The sequence below is a fragment of the Parasteatoda tepidariorum genome, chromosome 5 (genome assembly GCF_982258835.1).
Source record: "Parasteatoda tepidariorum strain Cologne lab strain chromosome 5, Ptep-v5.0, whole genome shotgun sequence".
Lineage (NCBI taxonomy): Eukaryota > Metazoa > Arthropoda > Arachnida > Araneae > Theridiidae > Parasteatoda > Parasteatoda tepidariorum.
This window is the reverse complement of record NC_141759.1, coordinates 107,886,132-107,909,581: the sequence shown is the minus strand read 5'-3', so window position 1 is coordinate 107,909,581 and position 23,450 is coordinate 107,886,132. Positions and strand designations below refer to the sequence as shown.

The following is a 23,450-nucleotide window of genomic DNA, read 5'->3' as shown; positions in this document are numbered from 1 at the left end:
TAAAACATCATTTTAATAATTTAAGCAAACCAAAGAATTTTTTCAGAATTATAAAACTTTTTTCCTAAATATAATAAGTACCATGCCAAAATTCATTTTAATAACCATTTTTAATTTAAAAAAGGTTGAAAAAATATAGAATTGTAAGGTCTGCAAATTTCTACGTTATTTGTATCTAGGAAAATTTATATAAGAAAATACAGCGTTGGAATCAATTCATAGTTTTTGATTGATGCAATTTTAAAGTAATGTTATTAAATTTTAGTTTTTCAAGAGCTATGGGACCCATTTCAGGCAAATTTTGTATTGTGTCATTCGAAATTGCACCCTCCTTTAAAATGAAGTCAAAATTTGCATATCTCACATTAAATATAATTCTTATTAAATATGTACGAGTGTATATGACGAGTGTATGCAGGCCAACGTTGTGTGTGATCGAGACTGAGCAGCAACAGCGCGAGGAGGTGGATAATGTCACGGTCACAAGTAGCAAGTCAACAGTTCAATGTGCACCATCCATCGAAGTAGGCCTGTTTTAATCGTAGTGGGCGTTTCCGCCAAGGTAGGTGTGTCCATATTACGTCCGGGTCACCAATGTGGTAGGGTAACTATCGACAATGTCAACATTTATCTATGAAAAGGTGCTCCAACATAGAATCTAGTTAATCTGCCTTATATACTAGTGATTTGGAATTGTATTTTTGCAGTGATAGACACACTGAAATAAAGTTACACAAAATCCTTGTTATTAAATGATAGAAATTATAATGTTTGACTCTAAGAATTCTCTTCTAGGCGGACACAAGGGGTGGAGACACCAGAAGATGTGAGTATATAATTTTCATTAAACAGTACTTTTAAATAGTTAAATTAAATAAGTAAAAATGAATATCCAGAAATTAATTAAGATGTAAGAAAACTTTTTAAAATTAAACGAAAAGTCTTTATTTAATTGTTCTATCAAACTTAGGATTTTGTTTAAGCAGGGCTTGCAATAACCAAGTATGTTCAACAAATCCAAACTTAAAATTTATAATAATAATTAATTTAAAACAAAAATTGGCTTTAAATCCACTTGGATAATATGACGAAGGGCTTGTTTATTTTTTGATATGTTTGAATACTGTTGAATCTAAATGTGATTGATGTGTAATCATAATATTGGAATACATTTTAGGTCCGTAAGCAGCGGCGGGAGAAAGAGATGGCCGAAAAGAGACGGAGGACGACGGTGGAATTCGCAAAGGAGGAACGAAGGCGTGCCCGCGAGTTCCAGAGACAAAAAGAGGAACAGGACAGGCGAAAGAGAAACCAACAACGAAATCGAATGATAGACGAAGCCAGTCTAATAGCCACATCCCTGGCCAATGAGACAATGGTGATGCTGGCATCTAGATTCATCGACAGAGTGTCTCAAGGTCTATCATTCGAAGAAGCCCGGAGCAGATTAGATGCAGATATAGAAGAGAGCAGCTCCGGGCTCAGAAGATCCATCCAGGACAGCTTGAACAACAGCTTTCCTATCGAAGCTGAAGTAATACCACCTACTTCTCCAACGATGGATCTGTCACCTGTCTTGCAGCCTTCACCACCGGCGATCCTCCAGCCTTCCCCACCCACACCATCACCTATTTCTCCTCCGTTGGCATCTGTAAGTTCTCCACCACCATCATCTCCGCCACCACCCCCACTAGCATCATCTCCATTAGCATCACCTCCACAAGTATCACCTCCACAAGCATCACCTCCACATGTATCACCTCCACATGTATCACCTCCACATGTATCACCTCCACATGTCTCACCTCCACATGTCTCACCTCCACATGTCTCACCTCCACATGTCTCACCTCCACATGTATCACCTCCACATGTATCACCTCCACAAGCATCACCTCCATCATCATCACCCCAACCAGCATCGCCAACAGTGCAAGTACCTCCAGTGCAAGCCCCCCAAGTGCCAACACCACCACTTGTTCCTCAGCAGCCTCAGGCTCGGAGGCGAAGAGGAAACCCTGGGAGGCGAAGCACGAGGCTTGCACTTTTGATCGAATCCAGCAAGAACTTTTTAAAGACCGACCCTCCATTCACCCTTCCCCAAAGACCGAGGTACTCCAAAAAGTACCCGGCTTAAATTTTAACCAAGATCCTTCTGTCGGCAACAACCCTAAGAGACATAAGTAAGTTATTATTTTGGAATCTAGAACATTATTCATCCTTAAGTGTCAGCGTTCAATTATTTGCCGTTAAAACTTATTATACTTTCCCTTTAACTGGAAATCCAACGAAGTATAGTTACGTAGACTTAAATATTTGAAAAGAACTGAATAAAATATTATGATAATAATATTTATTTTTCTGAATTCTGTGAAACTTATTCGTTCATAGTTTTTGTTTTTTAACATATTAGAATACTTGCATCTATCTATAGGTACTTGTTTTCTATTAAATTTAGGTGATTGAGATTGATTTATTAAATAAAATTTATTTAGCACATTACTTAAAATTGCGAAGCGTGAAAGGTTATTTCTATTTTATTTTCTTTGGTTATTTCTATTTTATTATTATTTTATTTTCTTTGCGTGTTAGGTTTTATTTTGTAACAAAAAAGTATTTTTTCACTGTAAATTGTAGCCTAGCAAGTGTGTCAACTCCTTAGCTAGCTTTCTCATCAGATCACCGAAGTCAAGCATCACTGGCTGTTGTCAGTGTGCGGGTGTGACCACTTTGATCAGTCTGCGTAGGGACCGAGGGTGTGCGGTATGGATTCTCGTTTAACTGTTCTGCCGTAAAGTGCTCGACTTTGCGTGCAGGTCGTCGGGCTACCGAAGCGGGGGTGCCGTCCCCTCTGCAGAGGATCAAAATTGTGATGGCATGATCTTCGGATCATCCTCCAGGGATGTTTCCCAGACCGTGGCCAATAGCCCATTGTGCAGCTCTAGTGCGACGTTTTATATTTTAAGAAAAAATATTTTTTTTTGTAAATGTTATTTATATTACGGGCCTGTGTTCTTTTCAGTCTCTTAAAATTTTGCAATCGAATATTGTAAGTAAAAGGGGGGACATATGGCTTGCGCCTAATTTTGGCCAATTACCTTCGCACATTGAAATTTTCTGCTGCAAGCGCTCTTTCGTGATTGGCTAGAGATCTTCTTTCTCTAGTTTCGAATATAGTTTTAATTCTTTTCACTGTCACTGTGGCAAAAGCATTGTTTTTGTTTAAAGCATTGTTTTTGTTTACTATTAAATGCTCTTGGATATGGTGGGTAAATGAATTTGGATTTTACTTTTCATTTGCTATAGTTTATTTTTATGATCTATCTTTTCATTTGTTTTTAAAATATCTTTCATTTTAATAAAACCTTATTTTTTTACTTTTTTCTAAGAAGTAAATTAAAAAAAAAAATTATATTGTGTTTTCAACTGTTTATTAAACTGAAAGTATAGTAAATAATTTAAATAATGGTTTAGGATAAATATTTCTCTAAATCCTAACCTTTGATACAGTGGCTAGAAAAATTCTCATTTTAATTTTCACTTAATATTAATTTCTTTTTATGATTCATTATTTAGTTTACTTTAATGGTCTTCAAACATTTTCATTCTTTTTAATTATTATTACCCCTTATCTAATTTAGGATAAAAGCTTTTAGTTTTAGAAAAAATATACTTAAAAGTAACACATCACCGTTTTAGTTTTCAACCTTTAAATAAAATAAAGATAAAGTAATTAATTCTAATTAAATTAATTTAAGGAGAGGTCCAAGTTAAATAAAATTATAATATCTTTTATTAAATATATTCATTGCTGCATTTTAGTTTTCTACCTCATATGAAATGAAAAATTCCATGTTTAGTTCGCATTAAAAAGTGGTTCAAAATAAATAAAAATTATTTTTCTTCATCAATTTTGTTATAATATTAAGTCATAACTAGGGAGTTTAGCTCCCTGTTCGCTGCCGCTCTGCAACTCCGATGATTGCTTTGTAATAATTGTTTCTATGCAGAATTTTTTTTTCTACTAAAGTTAAAATTATTCACTTAACATCTTTGTACTAAGGTAAAGATTTGCCTCGACCCGCCCTATTAAAGGGAGGAGTAATATCAACCTACAAAAGGTTATTCGTAGATTATTTTTTTCATTTTTGTTATTTTTTTCTTTGTTAGTGATGATCTCTTCTGTTTGGAGAAAAGTCCTGGAAAAAACTTTAGTTATTGGATCTTCATATGTTGCTCTGGAATGTGCTGAATTTATAGCAAGAATTGGGTTGGATGTCACGGTTCGTTCTAACTAGCTTCGAGGTTTCGATCAAGACATGGCTGAAAGAATTGGTAACTACATGCAGGAAGAAGGCATAAAATTTCTCAGACCTTGTGTTCCTACAAAGGTATATATACATTTAGATTTCAAAATGGCTTTTAAGCTTCTACCCGCCCTATTAAAGGGAGGAGTAATATCAACCTACAAAAGGTTATTCGTATATTATTTTTTTAATTTTTGTTATTTTTTTCTTTGTTAGTGATGATCTCTTCTGTTTGGAGAAAAGTCCTGGAAAACTTTAGTTATTGGATCTTCATATGTTGCTCTGGAATGTGCTGAATTTATAGCAGGAATTGGGTTGGATGTCACGGTTCGTTCTATCTTGCTTCGAGGTTTTGATCAAGACATGGCTGAAAGAATTGGCAACTACATGCAGGGGGAAGGCATAAAATTTCTCAGACCTTGTGCTCCTACAAAGGTATATATACATTTAGATTTCAAAATGGCTTTTAAGCTTCTACCCGCCCTATTAAAGGGAGGAGTAATATCAACCTACAAAAGGTTATTCGTATATTATTTTTTTAATTTTTGTTATTTTTTTCTTTGTTAGTGATGATCTCTTCTGTTTGGAGAAAAGTCCTGGAAAACTTTAGTTATTGGATCTTCATATGTTGCTCTGGAATGTGCTGAATTTATAGCAGGAATTGGGTTGGATGTCACGGTTCGTTCTATCTTGCTTCGAGGTTTTGATCAAGACATGGCTGAAAGAATTGGCAACTACATGCAGGGGGAAGGCATAAAATTTCTCAGACCTTGTGCTCCTACAAAGGTATATATACATTTAGATTTCAAAATGGCTTTTAAGCTTCTACCCGCCCTATTAAAGGGAGGAGTAATATCAACCTACAAAAGGTTATTCGTATATTATTTTTTTAATTTTTGTTATTTTTTTCTTTGTTAGTGATGATCTCTTCTGTTTGGAGAAAAGTCCTGGAAAACTTTAGTTATTGGATCTTCATATGTTGCTCTGGAATGTGCTGAATTTATAGCAGGAATTGGGTTGGATGTCACGGTTCGTTCTATCTTGCTTCGAGGTTTTGATCAAGACATGGCTGAAAGAATTGGCAACTACATGCAGGGGGAAGGCATAAAATTTCTCAGACCTTGTGCTCCTACAAAGGTATATATACATTTAGATTTCAAAATGGCTTTTAAGCTTCTACCCGCCCTATTAAAGGGAGGAGTAATATCAACCTACAAAAGGTTATTCGTATATTATTTTTTTCATTTTTGTTATTTTTTTCTTTGTTAGTGATGATCTCTTCTGTTTGGAGAAAAGTACTGTAAAAACTTTAGTTATTGGATCTTCATATGTTGCTCTGGAATGTGCTGAATTTATAGCAAGAATTGGGTTGGATGTCACGGTTCATTCTATCTTGCTTCGAGGTTTCGATCAAGACATGGCTGAAAGATTTGGCAACTACATGCAGGGGGAAGGCATAAAATTTCTCAGACCTTGTGTTCCTACAAAGGTACATATACATTATACATTTAGATTTCAAAATGGCTTTTAAGCTTCTACCTGCCCTATTAAAGGGAGGAGTAATATCAACCTACAAAAGGTTATTCCTATATTATTTTTTTCATTTTTTTTATTTTTTTCTTTGTTAGTGATGATCTCTTCTGTTTGGAGAAAATTCCTGGAAAAACTTTAGTTATTGGAGCTTCATATGTTACTCTGGAATGTGCTGAATTTATAGCAAGAATTGGGTTGGATGTCACGGTTCGTTCTATCTTGCTTCGAGGTTTCGATCAAGACATGGCTAAAAGAATTGGCAACTACATGCAGGGGGAAGGCATAAAATTTCTCAGACCTTGTGTTCCCACAAAGGTATATATACATTTAGATTTTAAAATGGCTTTTAAGCTTCAACATTATTTAAAATTGTTAAGTTTATTGTTAGTTGTTAGTATAATTGTTGAACAAAATTCCAAGTTCGAAGCTTGGCCTGCCAAATTCATAACTTTAGGAAATATAGAGCAAATAAAAACCCAATTTTATTGAGGCTCACCTAGAATTGTCAATGTTTCTCAATCCAATTTTCCAATGTTGCTTAGTAGGTTTACTATGCAACATGAAATAAATGTTTTCATTAACAATGTACATACATGGCGAAGTATTATAAGTAATTTTGAATGGTGGTCAATAAATGGCACTAAAGAGTCCAATCATCTTTAACAATTATGTGACAACAAAAGGGGCTGAAAAACAACTATTTATAACATGTTAATACAGGGGCCGATTGGTTATGTATCTACCACGAACAATTCACTCATGCCTTGGCAGCCCCAGATTTCACTCTAAGTAATTTTTTCCTGTGAGGGTTAGTAAAGAATCTCCAAGTAATAAAATCATAATTGATTTTTAAGCCAGTATCAGCGGCAATTTCCAGCATCGATACAGACATGGTACCTAAAGTTCGGTAAGGAGGATATTTCAGCCTTGATTTATATTGTATAACAAAATTTTTGCACATTGAACATTTATGAGGAATAAATTCATAACTTGATTATACTTTTGAAATAAATAAATTTTTTTTGTACACTTTGTATTGTTTTCCTATGAAATAGTTTTTTTTTTTTATTTGATCTACATTTTATGGAAATATTATTCTTTTGTGTATTATAAATTGTTTTTAAATTCTTTTTTATTAGTTCAATGTACTTGCTCTTAAAAATAAGGACCATTTGTATGTGTACAAAATATGTTGTTTCTTACAATGTTTGTAATTGTTTTATTTTATAGATTGAGAAAAATGAATCTACTGAACACATGTTAAGAGTAATTAGAATAATGGAATCAGGTGAAGAAATTGCTGATGAATATGATATAGTAAGTAATCGTGCTTGATGTCTTGATACAATTATGCTTCATTTTGTTATGCTATTTTGTAAAATTTTTTACCAACAAATTTTTCAGGTATTATTTGCTATTGGTGGTGATTTCTGTACTACTGGCAATGGATTAGAAACTGTTGGTGTAAAAGTTATACCCAAGTATGTAATTTTTATTTATTTATTTTCTTTTTCATGACTGCATTTTTTTTAAGTCATAACAATTTTTTTTAAAGTTCTTACATCATGTAAAATATTGCTTTTTATTGAAGACTATACTATTTTCGCAAATGTTTTGCAATCTGAAAAATTTGTAAGCATTATAAAATTTTTAGAATTTAAACTCAAAATTTATAGAGTTCATTAAACTGCCAAATATTAACATGATTATTCTAACTGAAGCTTTTTAATAACAAAAAATTTTAAAACTTTGAAAATTTTAGAATTTAAATTGATTAAAATTTAAATAATTTATTTATATCAGTATGTAAATTTTTCAATTAATTATTTTTTAAGCAATGGATATAAATTGCTGATTTTTTTTTTTTAAATAAGCTAATTTAAATCATGATTTCAATTATGAATTAAATTAGAATGTTAAATTAAGCAATGCATTACATAAAATACTAAAAATGAATTTTAGTTCTAATGCTGTAATAATCAATAAAAAATAAAATACTTTTTTCATTTATTTCAATATAATGGGGCTTAACATTTTACAGTATGCTTATTAATGTAATGCTGCATTAACTAAAATAGTATATAATGAAAATGCTCAAAGGGACTATAAAGTACTAGTATAAAAGTATTCGGTATAGCACTTCATTCCTATTTATTATTTTGGTTGTGGCAGTCATAATGTATCTTTATCTCGATAAAAAAATGGAAAAAAAAAATTCTTTCACTCTTTGTCTTAACCCATTCAATAACTACATTATTTAGATTATTTTTAAAACTATCCGAACATAAGTTTGGTGACACTCTATTTTTTTAAAAGAAGTTTTAGACATCTTCTGTTTATACTGAGATTATTTCAATTAAATAAATAATGAAAAATTAAATTTTTGAAAATGTTTTTAAAAAAATCAAACTTTGTTTCTTAAAAAATTAAAACTTATTTAGTTTAAATCAGCCAACCTTGCCAGATTATAATGATTTGTATGAATTTTTTCAGAAATTGTTTACATTTATAACTTTCTATTTTAGAAATGGTAAAATTCGTGTTGTGAATGAACAAACTAATATTCCATACACATATGCAGTTGGTGATATTTCGGTGGGAAAGCGAGAATTAACTCCTGTTGCAATAGAGGCAGGGTTGCTACTTACTCGTCGATTGTATGGAAATAGTTCTACCCAGGTATATTATTTTTCTCAATTGTCATTATTTTATCAAGATTTTGTGAGGTAATATATGTGTGATATGTTTAACTAAACATTATTTTATTAAATTGTGACTATCTAATTTGTATATTTATTAAACAGATTGGTACTGGTAGTAAATAGAGTGCATGTCCTGTATTAAACTGAACAAGTGTCCCCTGCAATTTCCATCAATACCAAATGAGTGCTCCTTCCCATTACCCTCTCTTATAAGAATATATTTTCTTATCATATATAGCAAATATTTTTTATTTTATTATTCCCAGTTAGTAAAGTATGCAAACCAGAAAGATGATGGGCTTAATAAGAGTATAGACATTATTTTTCATAATGATTCTGTTTTTCTTTCGATAATTTAAAGATTGAGGAAATTTTTGTATTTTTGCTTGTTTCGTAAGAAATTTCTCTCATTTTTATTCCATTCTTTTTTTATTTTGTTTGTCTACTGTTTATTGATTACATATGTTGCTATAGTGCTGACATTTTTCATAAAAGCAAACATATAACAAATGCAGGCATTATAAGTTATCTAATGTATATTCCAGAAATTTATTTCTTATAATTATATTTCTAAAATCTATTTAATTAAATTATTTGGTTTTATACAATGTTTCTATAAATATGATTATTAATAACTTTAACAAATGTCATGGCAAACATGTTGATTTTGTAACTTTACAGATTGTAATCTCTATACAGTTTAATCGCTCCTTACTAAAATACTTTCTTTAAAATTTCAGGATTACTTTATAAGTATTTTATGGTATTTGATTTTTGTTGAGAATGATTAAATCCATGATTAAAAAAGTACCAATTTATAAAGGAGAAGTTGAATATTACAGTTAATTTTTTATTCATAAATAAGTTAATATGCTTCTTATACTGTTCTTGCAACGCACAAATGAAATGTTAATTATAAAGAGGAACAATTGCCTGATTTTCAAAAAAAAAAAAAAAAAGAAAGAAAAGAAATCACTTATTTGGCAACCTTGATAAAGCTTTAGTTTTATTTCTGGTCTGTTGTATTATTGTGTACATAGCATAGCTAGTTAATTTTTATCTCTAACATATTGTTTTAGCAAGCAAATGCTTGTTTGAATAAGCCTTTTGCTGTCTCAAACAATTATTAACAGTCAACAAAAAATACTTGCTAGCCAAATGGCAAGAGAATGGACCAGATACAGCAACTCGCAACTTATGCTGATTGAAAGAGTATCCAGTTTCTGCTGTAGTAATCGCACTCCATATATTCGAAATTATATTTGATTATTTTTGGACTAGGAATTTGAGATATAAGTTTTATCTATTTATTTTTTAAACAAAAAAGTGTTACATTTCTAAGTAACAGAAATATAAAAATTTAGTATTTTTCAGACTGTTTAGCATTTTTAAAAGGTGTATAAAGGTGCTTATTTTCGTTTTTAGAAGCCTTAAATGTGCTTTTTTGTTGTTTGTATTGGATGCTTATTTTTTTCTTTTTAAAATAGGATTATTTTTTGCCCTGTCAATTGTCTCTATGAATTGGACAAGAAGCTTAATTTCTGTAATGTTCTGTTCACAAGTTTTCGCATTACATTTCAGTGTAATGTTGCATTTGTCTGTGCCATATGAAAAGTCAATCCTTTTACATATTAGATGAATTATGAGAGGCTTGAGCAGTGAACAATCACGGAGCTTCACCACCTCAAAATTTTCATCCTCCTTTTATCAGTTTTGTTTCAAAAAAGAGAACTAATTAAGGTCTTTTAATTGTGAGAGTTTTTAACATTTTCACTTTCCAGACAAAATTCAGGGACCATGCACTAGTTTACATTTGTAAAATGAATTTATTAAAGGTTTTCTCAGTTTGTTTAATTCTGAACACATCTTTATCAATTCGGTATGATCAATAATAATAATTAAATATTTTTGTTGAGTGTTTATTTTTAAATAATTTTCACTTATTTCATTTATAATAATTTTCACAATTTTAAATTAAAATAATTTTTTGTTAAAGCGAATAAAGTAATTATTAATTAAAAAATAGAAGTCGCAACGGAATATTGAATTTATTTAAAATTGTGCATAAAATGTTTCATGATGGCTAATATAATCAAAAATAGAGCTGTTTGAAACTTTTTGTTATTTATCTCTTATTGATACGCATACATTATTTTTGATATTTTTTTTCAGTACTTAAAAATATTTTTGAGTTCTTAAAAGGTATTTTTTTTTATGAAAAATTTTGCTGTATACCCTGTTTTAATAATGAAAAGGGGATAGATTCAAAACAGTACACATCCTCCTGCTGGAAAATTATGAAAAGAAAAACGTAAATTTAGGCACTATGAAATATTAAATCAAGAATGGATGAGGGATCTGTGATTTTGCTAGTGATAGCTTTTGATTCTTATCAAGGCTCTCTCTCTTTTTTAAATTTTTTTTTAAAGTTTTAGAATAAAAGATGTGTAGGTGGTAGTGATTTAATAATGACTATTTTATAAAATCATAACATTGCAGCAAACCTTTTATCCTTAAATTTCAATGTATAAATTTTTATGTAAATCTATAAAGGAGTTGTAGAAAGATGTGAAAGAATAAATTTGCTCTAATATATTTAAACTGAGAAAAATTTCATGGGTTGTATTTGTTAACAAGATGGTTAAATGTAATATTAATTAAATTTATAATTATAAAAAATACTTTATGATTATTTTTGCATGACAATCGTGCCTGACTTATAACTATATTAAAATATTTTCTTTACAGATGGTTCTATGGTTTTTCAATTTATTTTGGATCTAGTTTCTTGAAATTATATAGAAATAGTTATAGCTGAGTTAGGCCAAATATTTACTCCTTTAGAGTGTGGATGTATTGGATTTTCTGAAGAAAGAGCAATAGACACTTATGGAGAGGAAAATATTGAGGTATATGCTTTACCATTAGCTATTTTATTAACCAGCATTTGCAGGGATGATTTTTTTTTTATGTTTTATTCTCTACAACTTTATTTATTTATTGGCAGGATTGCTCCTTTTCTGTCCACAAGATAGTTTTCTATTGTAGTTCCAACTTCACGATTACCAAATATTTATTTATTTTACACAGGTCTACCATTCTAACCTCTCGAGTGGACTGTAGAGAAGGAAGTGTTTGTTATGCAAAACTATGCCTTAAAACTGATAATGTAAGTCTTTATTTCATTTTTTTAAAATTTTATTATTATTATAGTTGCTAACTCCACTAACATTGCCTTTTTATATCAATTTTCTATGAAAAGTACTTTCTAGGCTTTTACAATTTATTTTAATGCCACTAAAATAAATTTTTACAAAATTTATTTTAGTGGTAGCTAAGTTTAAGCTTTAATATATTATTTTTTATTCACTTAAACTTATTTTACACAACACTACTTATAAATAATTTAAAAGTTCATCTGCTATGCCACTTTGTTGCAGCTCTTTCATGGTGAGGCTTTTAAAATGTTCGTGAAATTACTAAAAATTCTGAAAGCTTTGGATTTAAATGTCTACTACTCCATTAAATAATTTGAAAATTAAGAATAAGAAAAGTTAAGATAATTTATTCAAGAGTATTCCAAAATGTACTACACAATGAAAACTTTTAAAGCATACTATACAGCTATTAATTTAAAGGCTATACCAGAAATTTACTATCTTGTAATAAAAAAATAGGATGTTTACTTATACACCAAACTATCAAGTTCTCACAGGCACAAACATTTCAAGTTTTTTTTGTGAATGTCCGTGTTATTTTGTGAATATTCATAAACGATTATCAATAGTGCCAAAATCATAGCAGTTGGCAGTCTTCTTCTCTGAGATAATTTAAATGAGTATTATGCACTATAATGAAAGATCTTTATGGTGCAAACCTTGGACCTTGTATTATATATACCATTTCTTTTTAAATTAATAACCTTTTTAAACTTACCTAGTTAATATAGCCCAATATCTATAGAACAGATGAATATTAATGTTTTAATACAAATTAATGCATACACATAAATAAAAAATTAGTGACACACTCTCTGCCTCTAAACGGGAAATGATTAAAAGTTCCTAAGGATGAGGAAAAAATAATCTTTAACGTAACAATAAGCAACTAGCTTTTAGCTCATTCACATATCTGGCAGATTTGTTACCATATGTTAGCATTCGTGATATCGCACCATTTTTTAAAGTCATTTTTGATAAACTTTTTCTTAATTTAATTTTTTATTTGAAGGTGTTGACTGTTATTTCCCCCCTTCTTTTATTATGTCGTTGGGAATTAAAGAAATATGCCTCATAAACTTTCAAATCGGGGGATTACACTACTTTTTTCCGCCCTCCATTTCCCCTTAACAAAATTTAGTATGTATTGCATCAGAAACTGTCTTGAGTTTTTTAAAAATGTTGTTTTGACTTTTATTTTGAATCGTTGTGTTGACTTTTATTTTAAATAACAAAAAATTCAGACAGATAGTTAATAAGATACTTTTAAACTTTTTATAATTAGTTTGAAACCTTTCTATAATTTTAGACCATTTTTGTTTTAAAATTAATTCAAGAATATTTACATTTTGTTTTGTGGGTTTCTAACCTATTTATTATTCAAGAATATGTTTAACAAGTATCAAAATTGAGTTTAATGTATTCTACAACTTGAAATTGTGAATGTAAGAATGCAGTAAACATGGCGTGGAACTTCTACTTACTGGGTACAATGTTGCATATAAGGCAATAATACTGCGTGTTGTCATATTTACAGTTAAATTTATTGCATTATTTTTATAATTATACCTGGTGGGAAGTAAACCTGAAACACTTCCAGACCCTAAAGCGTTAAATTTCTAGTAGTTAGTGTAATACAATTTTGTATTTTATGCTTAATATTTGCTTTGTTAAAAGAGTGGAAACTCTGTTAAACGAAAAAAGTACATAAAAATTAGTTATATTCAACGTCTATACAGCTGTGCACATATCAAGCCATGACAATTTTCAGAATATATAAGCCTTTAAAAATTTTATAAATACAATAATAATGGAAATAAGATTACAGAACAACTGAAGTCAATGTCATTGCATAAATCATAAGGTCAAAGAACCCTTATAAATTCAAAATAAATAAAACCACTAAAGATATAGCGCAATGATTAGAACTTAGCTTGTTACTTATTAGCACAATGATTACAAAAACACTGCTTGCATTTTTCTGATTCTTTTAAGATTCTTCTCACATGCATATTAACAGAGATGCAAAAAATTCTTTGAGCGTAATATGTACCCCAAACACAGTGTTTTTAGTTTAAAATTTCCCCTACAGTTTTATTTAAAATAATGTTTTACAAAACATTTCCTATTTACTCTGATAACTATCGTTTAATGGGCTGTCTGATTTTTGAGAATTTGTTTTTCAGTCAAAATTGTGTTTTAATTTGGTAGAATAAAATTCTCTCAAATACAAACTTTGCCACTATGCCTCATGTCTGTTGTAAAATATTGAAATTTTAAATTTTTTTTCTTTACTCTGCATAATTTTTCCATGCCCCAGTGCGAAGTCGCGACCCAAACTTTGAGAAACCCTGGTTTAAATGATTTATTATAAATACCTTTTACTAAAATAATTCACATTCAAATAAAATATCTTTTATGTATATTTTCTTATATTTTAGAATTCGGGAAGAACAAATTTCTTCTAATTATCATGAAAAAAATAGTTATAGAGCTTCGAGTAATTGATAAAAATTTTGTGTTAAAACTGAAATTTTCTCTGGAGTGACTAAAATACTTCTAAATACTAGTTTATCTAAATGACTAAGTTACGAAAATGCTAATTTATCAAAACTTCAAGTTACAGCCTTTCGAATAATTAAAGTTTCACTGTATATATATAAATTGTGGGTAGTTTTAAATTCATTGTTTGGGATTTTTAAAAATGAAAGTATTTTTTTCCATAAAGGCAAATCATCATGGTGCGTAGCGTTTTTAAAAAGTACTTAAAGGTGCTTTTTTCATTGGTTGTTTTCAAAAAGTGCTTAATTTTCCATTTTCGAAAATGAGATTTTTTTTCATTCTCATGTCGATTTTCGCCACGTATTATGCTGTGGCGTAACTACCACTCTAAATATTGAATACCAATTCACTAGTATATAAGACACTTGATTCTATCTTGAGATACCTTTTAATAAATGAAGGTTGATGTAGTCGATAAATAAATCCCCTCAATGCAAAAGCGTGCATTTCACATTATTCTATTCAACGTTTTCGCAATCTATTTCGATGTGCAGTTGGTCCATAGCGTATGAAAGCGCCATCATTTTACATGTTTGATTAAATATTTGCGAGTTCGCATGTGCGTCTACTGAGCTGCGTTCGGTGAGATTATTGCCTTTTCATGTGCAACTCTGTTGCATTTTGCAAGACATTCTCAATTTCAGATTTTCACCCTCTGATATCGAACCGAAAACTCTCTTGCTCATTTTATAATGCTAATAATAATCAAGAAAAGAGTTCTTTGTCAGAAACTAGTTATTTTCTCATGATCATCTAAAGTCTTTAAAAATTATTTTACATTTTGTTAATGTATATAGTGCTTAAAAATATTTTTTGAGTGCTTAAAAAGTACTTAAAAGGTGTTTATTTTTTGTTGAAAGATTTGGCTATGCACTCTGTATAACCAATTGTATATCTTAGAATCCTTGTTGGTATTAGAAATTACTTCCATTAGAGAATCAGCATTCATAAATTTCCCATAATTTTTATATTTTGGATTTCCAGCCCTGTAAATAATAAATCCTAAATAATCCTTTTGTAATTTGTTTACATTTTGATGCTTTGAAATTTTTTTCTCCAGCTTTTGAAACTTTATGGTTTATTCTAAGTTCACATGAACACTATTTTTCTATACAAAATTTTAAATAATTCCTGTAAAGAGTTACTTATGAAGGATTTCTCCCGAAGTACTATGTTCTCTAAAATTTAATTGTATCTGATTGCAAACACGTAAAACTACTGCCAACTGTACAATAACCAAATGTAAACTTATTCTTTCCGTAATTGTAATTTTTTACTGGAGTTTTAACAACTCCTTTCTTAAAATTTTTTTAGTTAGTAAATATAGCTAATTTCATTTGTATTTTAACAGAAACTGTTTATGATGGATTCAAATGTAATACCTATTACATAAAGTTAGCATTAAGTGCTGATGATCAATGCTTAGCTTGTGGTTCCAGCAGCAATAAAGCTTATGTTTGGAAAGTAAGTTTTATTTCATTTTAACTTATCTGCGACATTTCTTTAAGTTTAAGCAAAACGTCAAGACAGGTGGAAAAAAATAACTTAGTTCTGGGTGTTCAAAGGGAAAACCTAGAGTTTTCAGGGAAATTCACAATCAGCTATGAATGTCCATGGAGTTTTTGCAATTAATAATGATCACTCATTTTAACACAAATCTTTTTCAATCCATTATATGGCATTACGAAAACTTAATTCATTGATGCTATTATTTTTTTTTCCTTATCAGCAATGTAATTTTATGAAATAGTTCTTATTAATAAGCATTATTTCCACTTTTTTTATTCATTTATTTATTTAAATTTATGATATGCTTCTTAAAACATTAGATTGATAACTACGAACTCTACTGGTTTTTCCAGTAGACTACTGGATTTTGTCAGTTTCTCCTGGTCAACTGGTTTCATAAAAATCCTGATTTTTGTATATTTTAGAAAATTCCCTAAAATTGGGTAAATTTTCTTAAAAAATCCCACCTGAAATAAAAATTTTATGCAGATAATTGCTTGCTTGAATATTTAAATAAGTGTTACTAATCCATAATGAAGCAAGCCTCATTTATAAATATTAGTTTAAAAAATTTTTTTGTTCTAAAATATTATGTTTATTTTCATTCCGAGTTTGCTTTTAAAATTAATTAAATAATCTTTTAACTATCTTTGATGAATTAAATGCCTATTTACTATTCAAAATTATGAGTTAACATTATACATATCATTTCAAGTTCATTTAATTTTAATCATAACTGGAAAATATGGCAGTTTTTCTATTTTGATCCCTAAAATTCCCTATGCGTAAAATATTTAGTACACTTTGCGACAATTATCATGAAATTTATATTATTTCGTAAAATCTACTGGATTTTTTCCTATCCATGTTGGCAGCTATGTAAATTATTTAAACACGTTTTGAAATTAGTTTTTTTTTTTTGACTTAATGATAATGTATTTAATCAACAAAAAATATAGTCTTTATTTATTTATTTTATTTTTATATAATGAAACTCTTTAGTTACATAATATTGAATAAATTTATGTAGAATGTATTAAAATTTTTGCTTTTAAAAATATGCTGCATTTATTTTTAATTTTTTATGCATATAAAAGTTAACTCCAATAAAATTAACTCTGCAAAATATATAAACAATAATTTGATAAAATTAATTTTTATTCCAAGACTAAAAATGCTTCACTTTCAGAGGTGTTAGATTTTATTATTAGAGGTAATTTGTTTTTAATACATGCAGTTGGATTTCAATCATGGGCTTAAAAATTGAAATTTCATCTAAACGTTCAGAATGTGATGTTAAGCAATTTGGAAAATTTAGTTTTCATTTATTTTTATTCCTATTACGTATTACTGATTAACCGCGTTATGTTAGTGTATGTATGTGAATAATATGTTCTTAAACATTATTACCCTTATTTTATTGTCTTGAGATGCTTATGTGCAAACATGTGAATACATGACCTAGCTCTTTCTTAATAATTGTGTTGCACTCTATTAACACTTGATATTTCTTTAAATATACTTTAAATGTTATGTTGTGAAATAAAATATGTAATTATTTTAATACTATGGGGAGATTTAAATGGAGTTATAAGTTCAGAAAAACAAATCTTATTGGTTGCTTCTTCCAGGACTGTAAGTAACTGGATGAAATGGAAAAAAAAAACTAATAGAATTGTTCTGCAATAAGTATCATAGATATATTTCAAGCTTAAATTTAATATTCCAGGAATTAACTGTAGTAGAACAGAATTAATTAAATAGTAATATAATTTATTTAATACAATATAATATAGTATCAGAAAACTAACAATTTTTTCATAAATACTTAAATAAGAAACAATTTATTTATTTCTGTTTTATATAGAGATTTAAAATCAACATATATTAAAGAGTAGTTTTTGAGTATTCATACTTAACAGTATTTGATTATTAAAAATTGTTATTTGTAGTTTTAATTTTTTAAGAAATTGGTTAGGTTTAATTTTAATAAGTTTAATTCAATTTAAATTTTCACTTATTTAAAAGAAGATCTATTAAAGAGAATGAAAATTACTAGTATTATTTAAGTTAAATTGCAATTAAAAACTGATTAGGAATTTCTTTAAAAAAGTTTTTTTTCCTTCCATTTATTCTATTTGAGTTAGAAGATACCTGTTTCTTATGGCACAGTTTTTTTCCACTATGGAAGAAACTTGTCCCCCCCCCTTGGTTTAAGGCCTAATGTTTGTAGCCGTAGTTGAACCAAGGTATTGATTTAAATTTTTCTCTATTTGTCTTTATCAATAGTAGAGCTATAAGTTAGAAATTATCACTGATGTTATTATTAAAATATACACAAAAACTGAATCGTAAAATTCAAAACAATGAGTAATGCTTGATCCATCAGAAATATCCATTTCGTTTTTTGCACATCCCTATTTAATAAATGAATTAATATTTGAAAAAAAAAAACTATTAACATCAAGTGTCGTTATCCACTACAAGTTTAAAATAAATGTATTTGAGTGAATGAATGAAAAGTATTTTGTTAACGATTGAAATTTAGAACAAGATGAAGGGAGAACTAATAAGTAGGAATTGAATAAAACAAGAAATCTTCTCCTAATATAATTGTTTTAAAAAAAGGCTATAAAGTAAAAAAAGTTATATACATATATTTAAGAAAAGTTGCAATTTGTGTTTTCAATTTTAGCAGAATTCTTACCTTTTTAATTAATTTTCTTAATCGTGCATAATTTCCTCTTAATCATATTTTCTTAATCATATATGATCAATAATAGAGGTATTTATTGTTATTTAATAGGTTAATCTGCCTGGTTATCCAAAATGGGAATTTCCGGGACATTCTTCTGAAGTTACTACAGTAACTTGGGGATGGCGTGATGTTACAAAAGTATGTTATTTTCTATGTGTATTAATATATGTCTTTCTTTCTCATGTTCCAGCAAATTACGTTAAGGGTGGTAACTGCTGAGTAAGCCGGTGTATTTCTTTTCAATTATTATTTTTTTAAAGAGATGTAAGCAATGAGCAAATTTTATGTGCTTAACCCTTTCCACCCGATTTTTGCAGCATTGAAATTTAAGTATTAGAATCAGTTTATGCTAATGCTGACATATTAAAATAAGTGTACTATGAGTTGAAAGTTTTCCCGGAAATCTCCTGCGGCAATATTATCTCAATTGTCTTGAATATTGTAAAAATACCTATATTGTATGGGAATGAAAATAATATAACTGCATCGAATTATTACCAGAAGTTGTCTTACCTGATGTTGTAGAAATGAGAAGTTGCTGTTATGAAATAATCAAAACAAAACCTAAAATTTTGTCTTATGTTTGTATCACAAATGGGATATATTGCCCCAATGGTAATTATGATTGGCACACTATCTCCTGCAAAACAAAATGTGTCAAAATTTCTCCATCTGATACTAAATAGGCACAATTATTACAGTTTGTCTGCAATTAGAACTTCCCCGCCACAAAGTCTGAGGCTGTCTGCTGTTATCGGAGCAAGAATAGCTCATTTCAGGAAGGTTAGCTTCTCTTCACTCAAGGGCTAACACAGTTGACCGAAAAAAAGATTACCTTTCTCTCCCCCCTCCATCTTTCTATCTCCCTTCCAAAATCTGTCCTAAACCAGGGGTCTGTCCAGGCCAAATTTAGTACCCTTTTAACGGTACCTTCACAAATTCAACTTTAGGAAAAACGGTAGTTTCACAAAATACTTTTTCTTAAAATTTTATTTTATTCCGTAAGAAATGATAAATCCATATTTTTCTGTTGATTTTTTAATATAATTTTTCATTTTTCACAAATTATGTCTAAATTTTCACAAAATAGGTACCTCTCAGAAAAACCCAGACAGACCCCTGTAAACAATGACCCCATACATGAAATAGTTATACCTCGTTACCATGGTCACCCCCACGGGTCCAGATGAATTTGCTAGGGGATTTCTTACTTTAGACAAACTATATTTAATATGAAGAAACAATTTTTTCCCCCAAAATATGACAAAAATATAGTTGTATTCAAAATTCAAAAAAGTTGTTACCTCAAAACTTGGAAAATACACATATTAAAGCAAAATTGACTGACATGCTCGCAAACAGAAGTTCGCCATTATGAAAATTAGAGTGTTACCAAATTCCTTTAGTCATATTGTTATTCGCTAAAGTCTAAAGAAACCTGAAAACATAAAAACCCATGCAAAATTGGGATCTGTTTATCCATTAGAGAATAAATTTTGATCTTTGAGACATTTATATTCCTTTTGGGTTGAAAGGGTTAAAAACTTGGTTGAAATTTTAGAGGTAAAATATTTCTTAAATATTCAGCATTGCTCATTTACAAGTCTTTACTGTAAACTTAGGTGATGGAGACATTGCAGACATTGACCAACTCAGTATTTGCAAGAACCAGTTTTACATTCTAATTTTTTCCTGTCAAAGAACCAGTTTTTCCCAATCAAAAAATTTAGTTGAACAAACATTTCTGAACATCATCATCAATGGCTGGATTGCCCTGGGTTTGCCTTGGCCTTCTCAAGAAGTTTTTTGCAGGCTAACCTTTTTCTTGCTAGTGATTTCAAGTTTAAATTTTTGAGACCAAAGTGTCTTCAAAGAATAAAATGAAAAGGCCACTCTATCAGAATGGACGAAGACTGTGTCACAAAAAGAGTTTTCAATGCCAGACCAGTTGGCACAAGAAAAAGAGGCAGGCTGAATTTGAGACAGATAGATTGTCTTGAAAACTGAAAACTGGAAAACACTAGCAGGAAAAAGGTTAGCTTGGAAAAATACTTCGTGAGGAGACCAAGGCCCACCCTGGGCTGTAGAGCCATTGATGATGATGACTACCCTATAAAAGCTTTTACAAGTAATAGTAGTTGGTAGTCCTGTATATGTAGGTTTTTAAGAACCGAATTTTGAATTTTACGTTTTATTTTGTGTTTTTGCAAAGTAAAATATAATAAATTAACTGGTGAAATCAAAAGCATTTTTAATTTAAGAGATTGATAATGGAGTATAATTTTCCTTTTAAATAGTTTATGCTTCATAAAATTTTTTATTCCTTTTTATGTGAACTTCCATCCTTAAAATTCAATATCATTCCTTAAAATGAACTCATACAAACCAAATAGTGAATATTAAGTGTGATTTTACTTGTTTTATTTCCCTTTTTTTTCAGAAAAATATTTATTAGACTTAAATAGTGCAATCAAAACTTCTTGTTGGTACATTACATATCTCTTATTTATGATTTCATGCCAAATCTACTAGTAAACATTTGCATTTTTGAATATTGATGTTAATCCTACTAATAAAATTAGTTTTGCATTTTTGGATATTTTTGTTAGTCCTACTAATAATTCCTACTAATTAACTAGATATTTTAAATTTAAATAGACAAGATTAATAATGCTCTTTCTAAGTATTTCAATTGAATTTATTTCAAAATTTGCCAACACCTTGGGAAACTATGTGTTGATATAGGATCCAAAAGTTTTGCCAAGAAAAGTCCCAAGAATTGCATACTTATGAAATGATTTGCTTTGTCTTTTTGTTATTATTCATTATATATTTACTTTTATTATATATTATTATTATTTTTATTATATATTTATTATTTTTTTATTGTCAAAAATAAGGTTATTCAATTAGTACTTTATATTTTGAACTTGTTTATTTCTATGCAAGAATCACTTTAATAAATTCCTGACTGCCATAAGTTCTTTATCAGGGTTAGCACTCCACATAGAGGATGGAGAACACCTGGAAATTACAGGGAATTAAAAAATCATATTAAATAACAGGGAAAATGCAGGGAACTTATAATTTTTTCTTGTAAACTGGGAAAATACGGGGGATTTCTTCTTTTACAAAATGTTGACCTCTCAAAGTACAAATTATTGATTATTTAGAGATAATTCAGCTATACTATACTATTTCATTTGCTGTATTATTTTTTTATGTATGTTGAACTGTTCTGTGTTTCTCTCCAGCAATTAAAACTGGTATTAGTTATCCTAATGTAGCTCACACATTTGCATTTTATGTTTCCTCTTAATATATTGTTTATACTATAGACAGGGAACCTTTTTTTCCAGATTTGAGTGGCAACCCTGTTTATAAAATTTCAGGGTGCATAGCATTTTTAAAAAGTTCTTAAAGGTGCTTGTTTTTGATTTATGTTTTTTAAAATCCCTTAAAGGGGCCTTTCTTTTTATTTGGGATTTGTAAAACGAGCTTAATTTTCTATCTTTTATATCTAAATCGATTTTTTCTTTTCAGTGTGGATTGTTGTTTCAAATTACAAACAATGCATGATATTCTCAATTTTCTCTGAAATATTTCTTAGAAACTGGTTATTTTTTTATGATTGTGCAAAGTTTTTGAAAATCTATTTGAATTTTATTGATTTTATGTTTATAAATTAAGAACTTGAACAAGAACTATTTTTTATTGCTGCGCAAATCCTAATTATGATTTTTTTTATTGGAAAGTGATGAACAATATTTTTTGAGTGCTTAAAAAGTACTTAAGGTGCTATTTTTTGTTGGAAAAATCTGGCTACGCACCCTGACTCTGTGTAATTGTCTTGATAATAACTCGAGTGCTAATTTCCTTTTTTGTAATTTGTTTTTGCAGTTTGTCACTTGTGGAGATGACAACAGGGTCCTCATTTGGAGAACAATCAATCATGAAAATATTGAACAGTTAAATAAATCTCTTCTTAAGCATCTAAATACAAATTCGGTAAGTTACAACATGAATTCAATTGTAACTTTATTTCATGTTATGATTTTTACAGTGCCGAGTTATCTACATTACATAGTTAGATAATATAGATGCACACACGCAAGCCATATATGTATGTATTAATATATTCACACACACACACACATATATATATATATATATCAGGGGTCTGTCTAGGTGTTTTTTAAGCGGTACCTATTTTGTGAAAATTAAAAATTATGTTAAAAATCAACACAAAAATATAGTGAAGTGAGAATATATTTTCAAAAATTGTCACTACAAATGAAAATAATTTATAATTGGTAAATTTCTATATATTTGTCCCCATATATTCAAAAACAATTTTGCTATTGTAAAATTTTGAGCTTAAAATTGTATCCAAAATTAAAAATCATTGTCCATAGTAAAATATCAACTAGAATTTAATAAAAACATGCATTTAACGCTACTAGCACTGAAAGTTATTTTCATTATGTGAACGTTTTCAACTGGGTGATACAGACAAAAGTTTCACAGAGAAAAAAATATTTCTTAAAAAAATACAGGTGGCTGACACTCCTTTTCTCCCATGGTGTTTCGGGATCCCGGCATGCTCTCAGACATGGGGTGGAAAAGCACTCTTCTTATAAACTGGATGGGCAGCGAATTCTTCTATTACGTCTTAATAATAATCCATGGAAGATGCTAAATGGTAGTTTAGAAGAAACTTGGGTCCGTTAACGGACCCTTCACAAAATTGTTTATCTTCACTATTGTTTTATTAATTGAATAAACCCTTCCGAGGGGCGAAAACAAGAAAATTATGTAAACAAATAAAGTTTTGTCATCGGCAGACGCTTCTTCTTTTATT

At 29.3% G+C, this 23,450-nt stretch overlaps 2 protein-coding genes across 3 annotated transcripts in view; both read left to right on the top strand.

Moving 5' to 3' along the window:
- The first annotated feature begins 783 nt into the window (after positions 1 to 783).
- LOC122272200 (uncharacterized) lies at positions 784 to 2,177 on the top strand. The gene is made up of 2 exons (XM_087162980.1): positions 784 to 826; positions 1,178 to 2,177. The coding sequence occupies exon 2, from the start codon at positions 1,205 to 1,207 to the stop codon at positions 2,135 to 2,137; it is 933 nt and encodes a 310-aa protein (XP_087019106.1). The 5' UTR covers positions 784 to 826; positions 1,178 to 1,204; the 3' UTR covers positions 2,138 to 2,177.
- A 1,993-nt stretch (positions 2,178 to 4,170) lies between these two features.
- Positions 4,171 to 23,450, top strand: part of LOC147809965 (thioredoxin reductase 1, cytoplasmic-like) — a 21,039-nt gene continuing 1,759 nt past the window's right edge. The window contains exons 1-13 of one of the 2 annotated variants that reach the window (XM_087164720.1): positions 4,171 to 4,391; positions 4,524 to 4,742; positions 4,875 to 5,093; positions 5,226 to 5,796; positions 5,936 to 6,155; positions 7,071 to 7,157; positions 7,245 to 7,321; positions 8,366 to 8,519; positions 11,291 to 11,451; positions 11,633 to 11,711; positions 15,674 to 15,786; positions 18,638 to 18,727; positions 22,490 to 22,597. In XM_087164720.1, the coding sequence (XP_087020846.1) occupies positions 6,084 to 6,155; positions 7,071 to 7,157; positions 7,245 to 7,321; positions 8,366 to 8,519; positions 11,291 to 11,326 (426 nt within the window). In that variant the 5' untranslated portion in view covers positions 4,171 to 4,391; positions 4,524 to 4,742; positions 4,875 to 5,093; positions 5,226 to 5,796; positions 5,936 to 6,083 and the 3' untranslated portion in view covers positions 11,327 to 11,451; positions 11,633 to 11,711; positions 15,674 to 15,786; positions 18,638 to 18,727; positions 22,490 to 22,597. Of the gene's footprint in view, positions 4,392 to 4,523; positions 4,743 to 4,874; positions 5,094 to 5,225; positions 5,797 to 5,935; positions 6,156 to 7,070; positions 7,158 to 7,244; positions 7,322 to 8,365; positions 8,520 to 11,290; positions 11,452 to 11,632; positions 11,712 to 15,673; positions 15,787 to 18,637; positions 18,728 to 22,489; positions 22,598 to 23,450 lie in introns of those variants that run through there. The other variant, XM_087164721.1, reaches the window with a different exon arrangement.

Bases quoted from the DNA above. Each gene is read 5' to 3' on its own strand.
- LOC122272200 (XM_087162980.1), top strand. From the start codon at position 1,205: ATGGCCGAAAAGAGACGGAGGACGACGGTGGAATTCGCAAAGGAGGAA.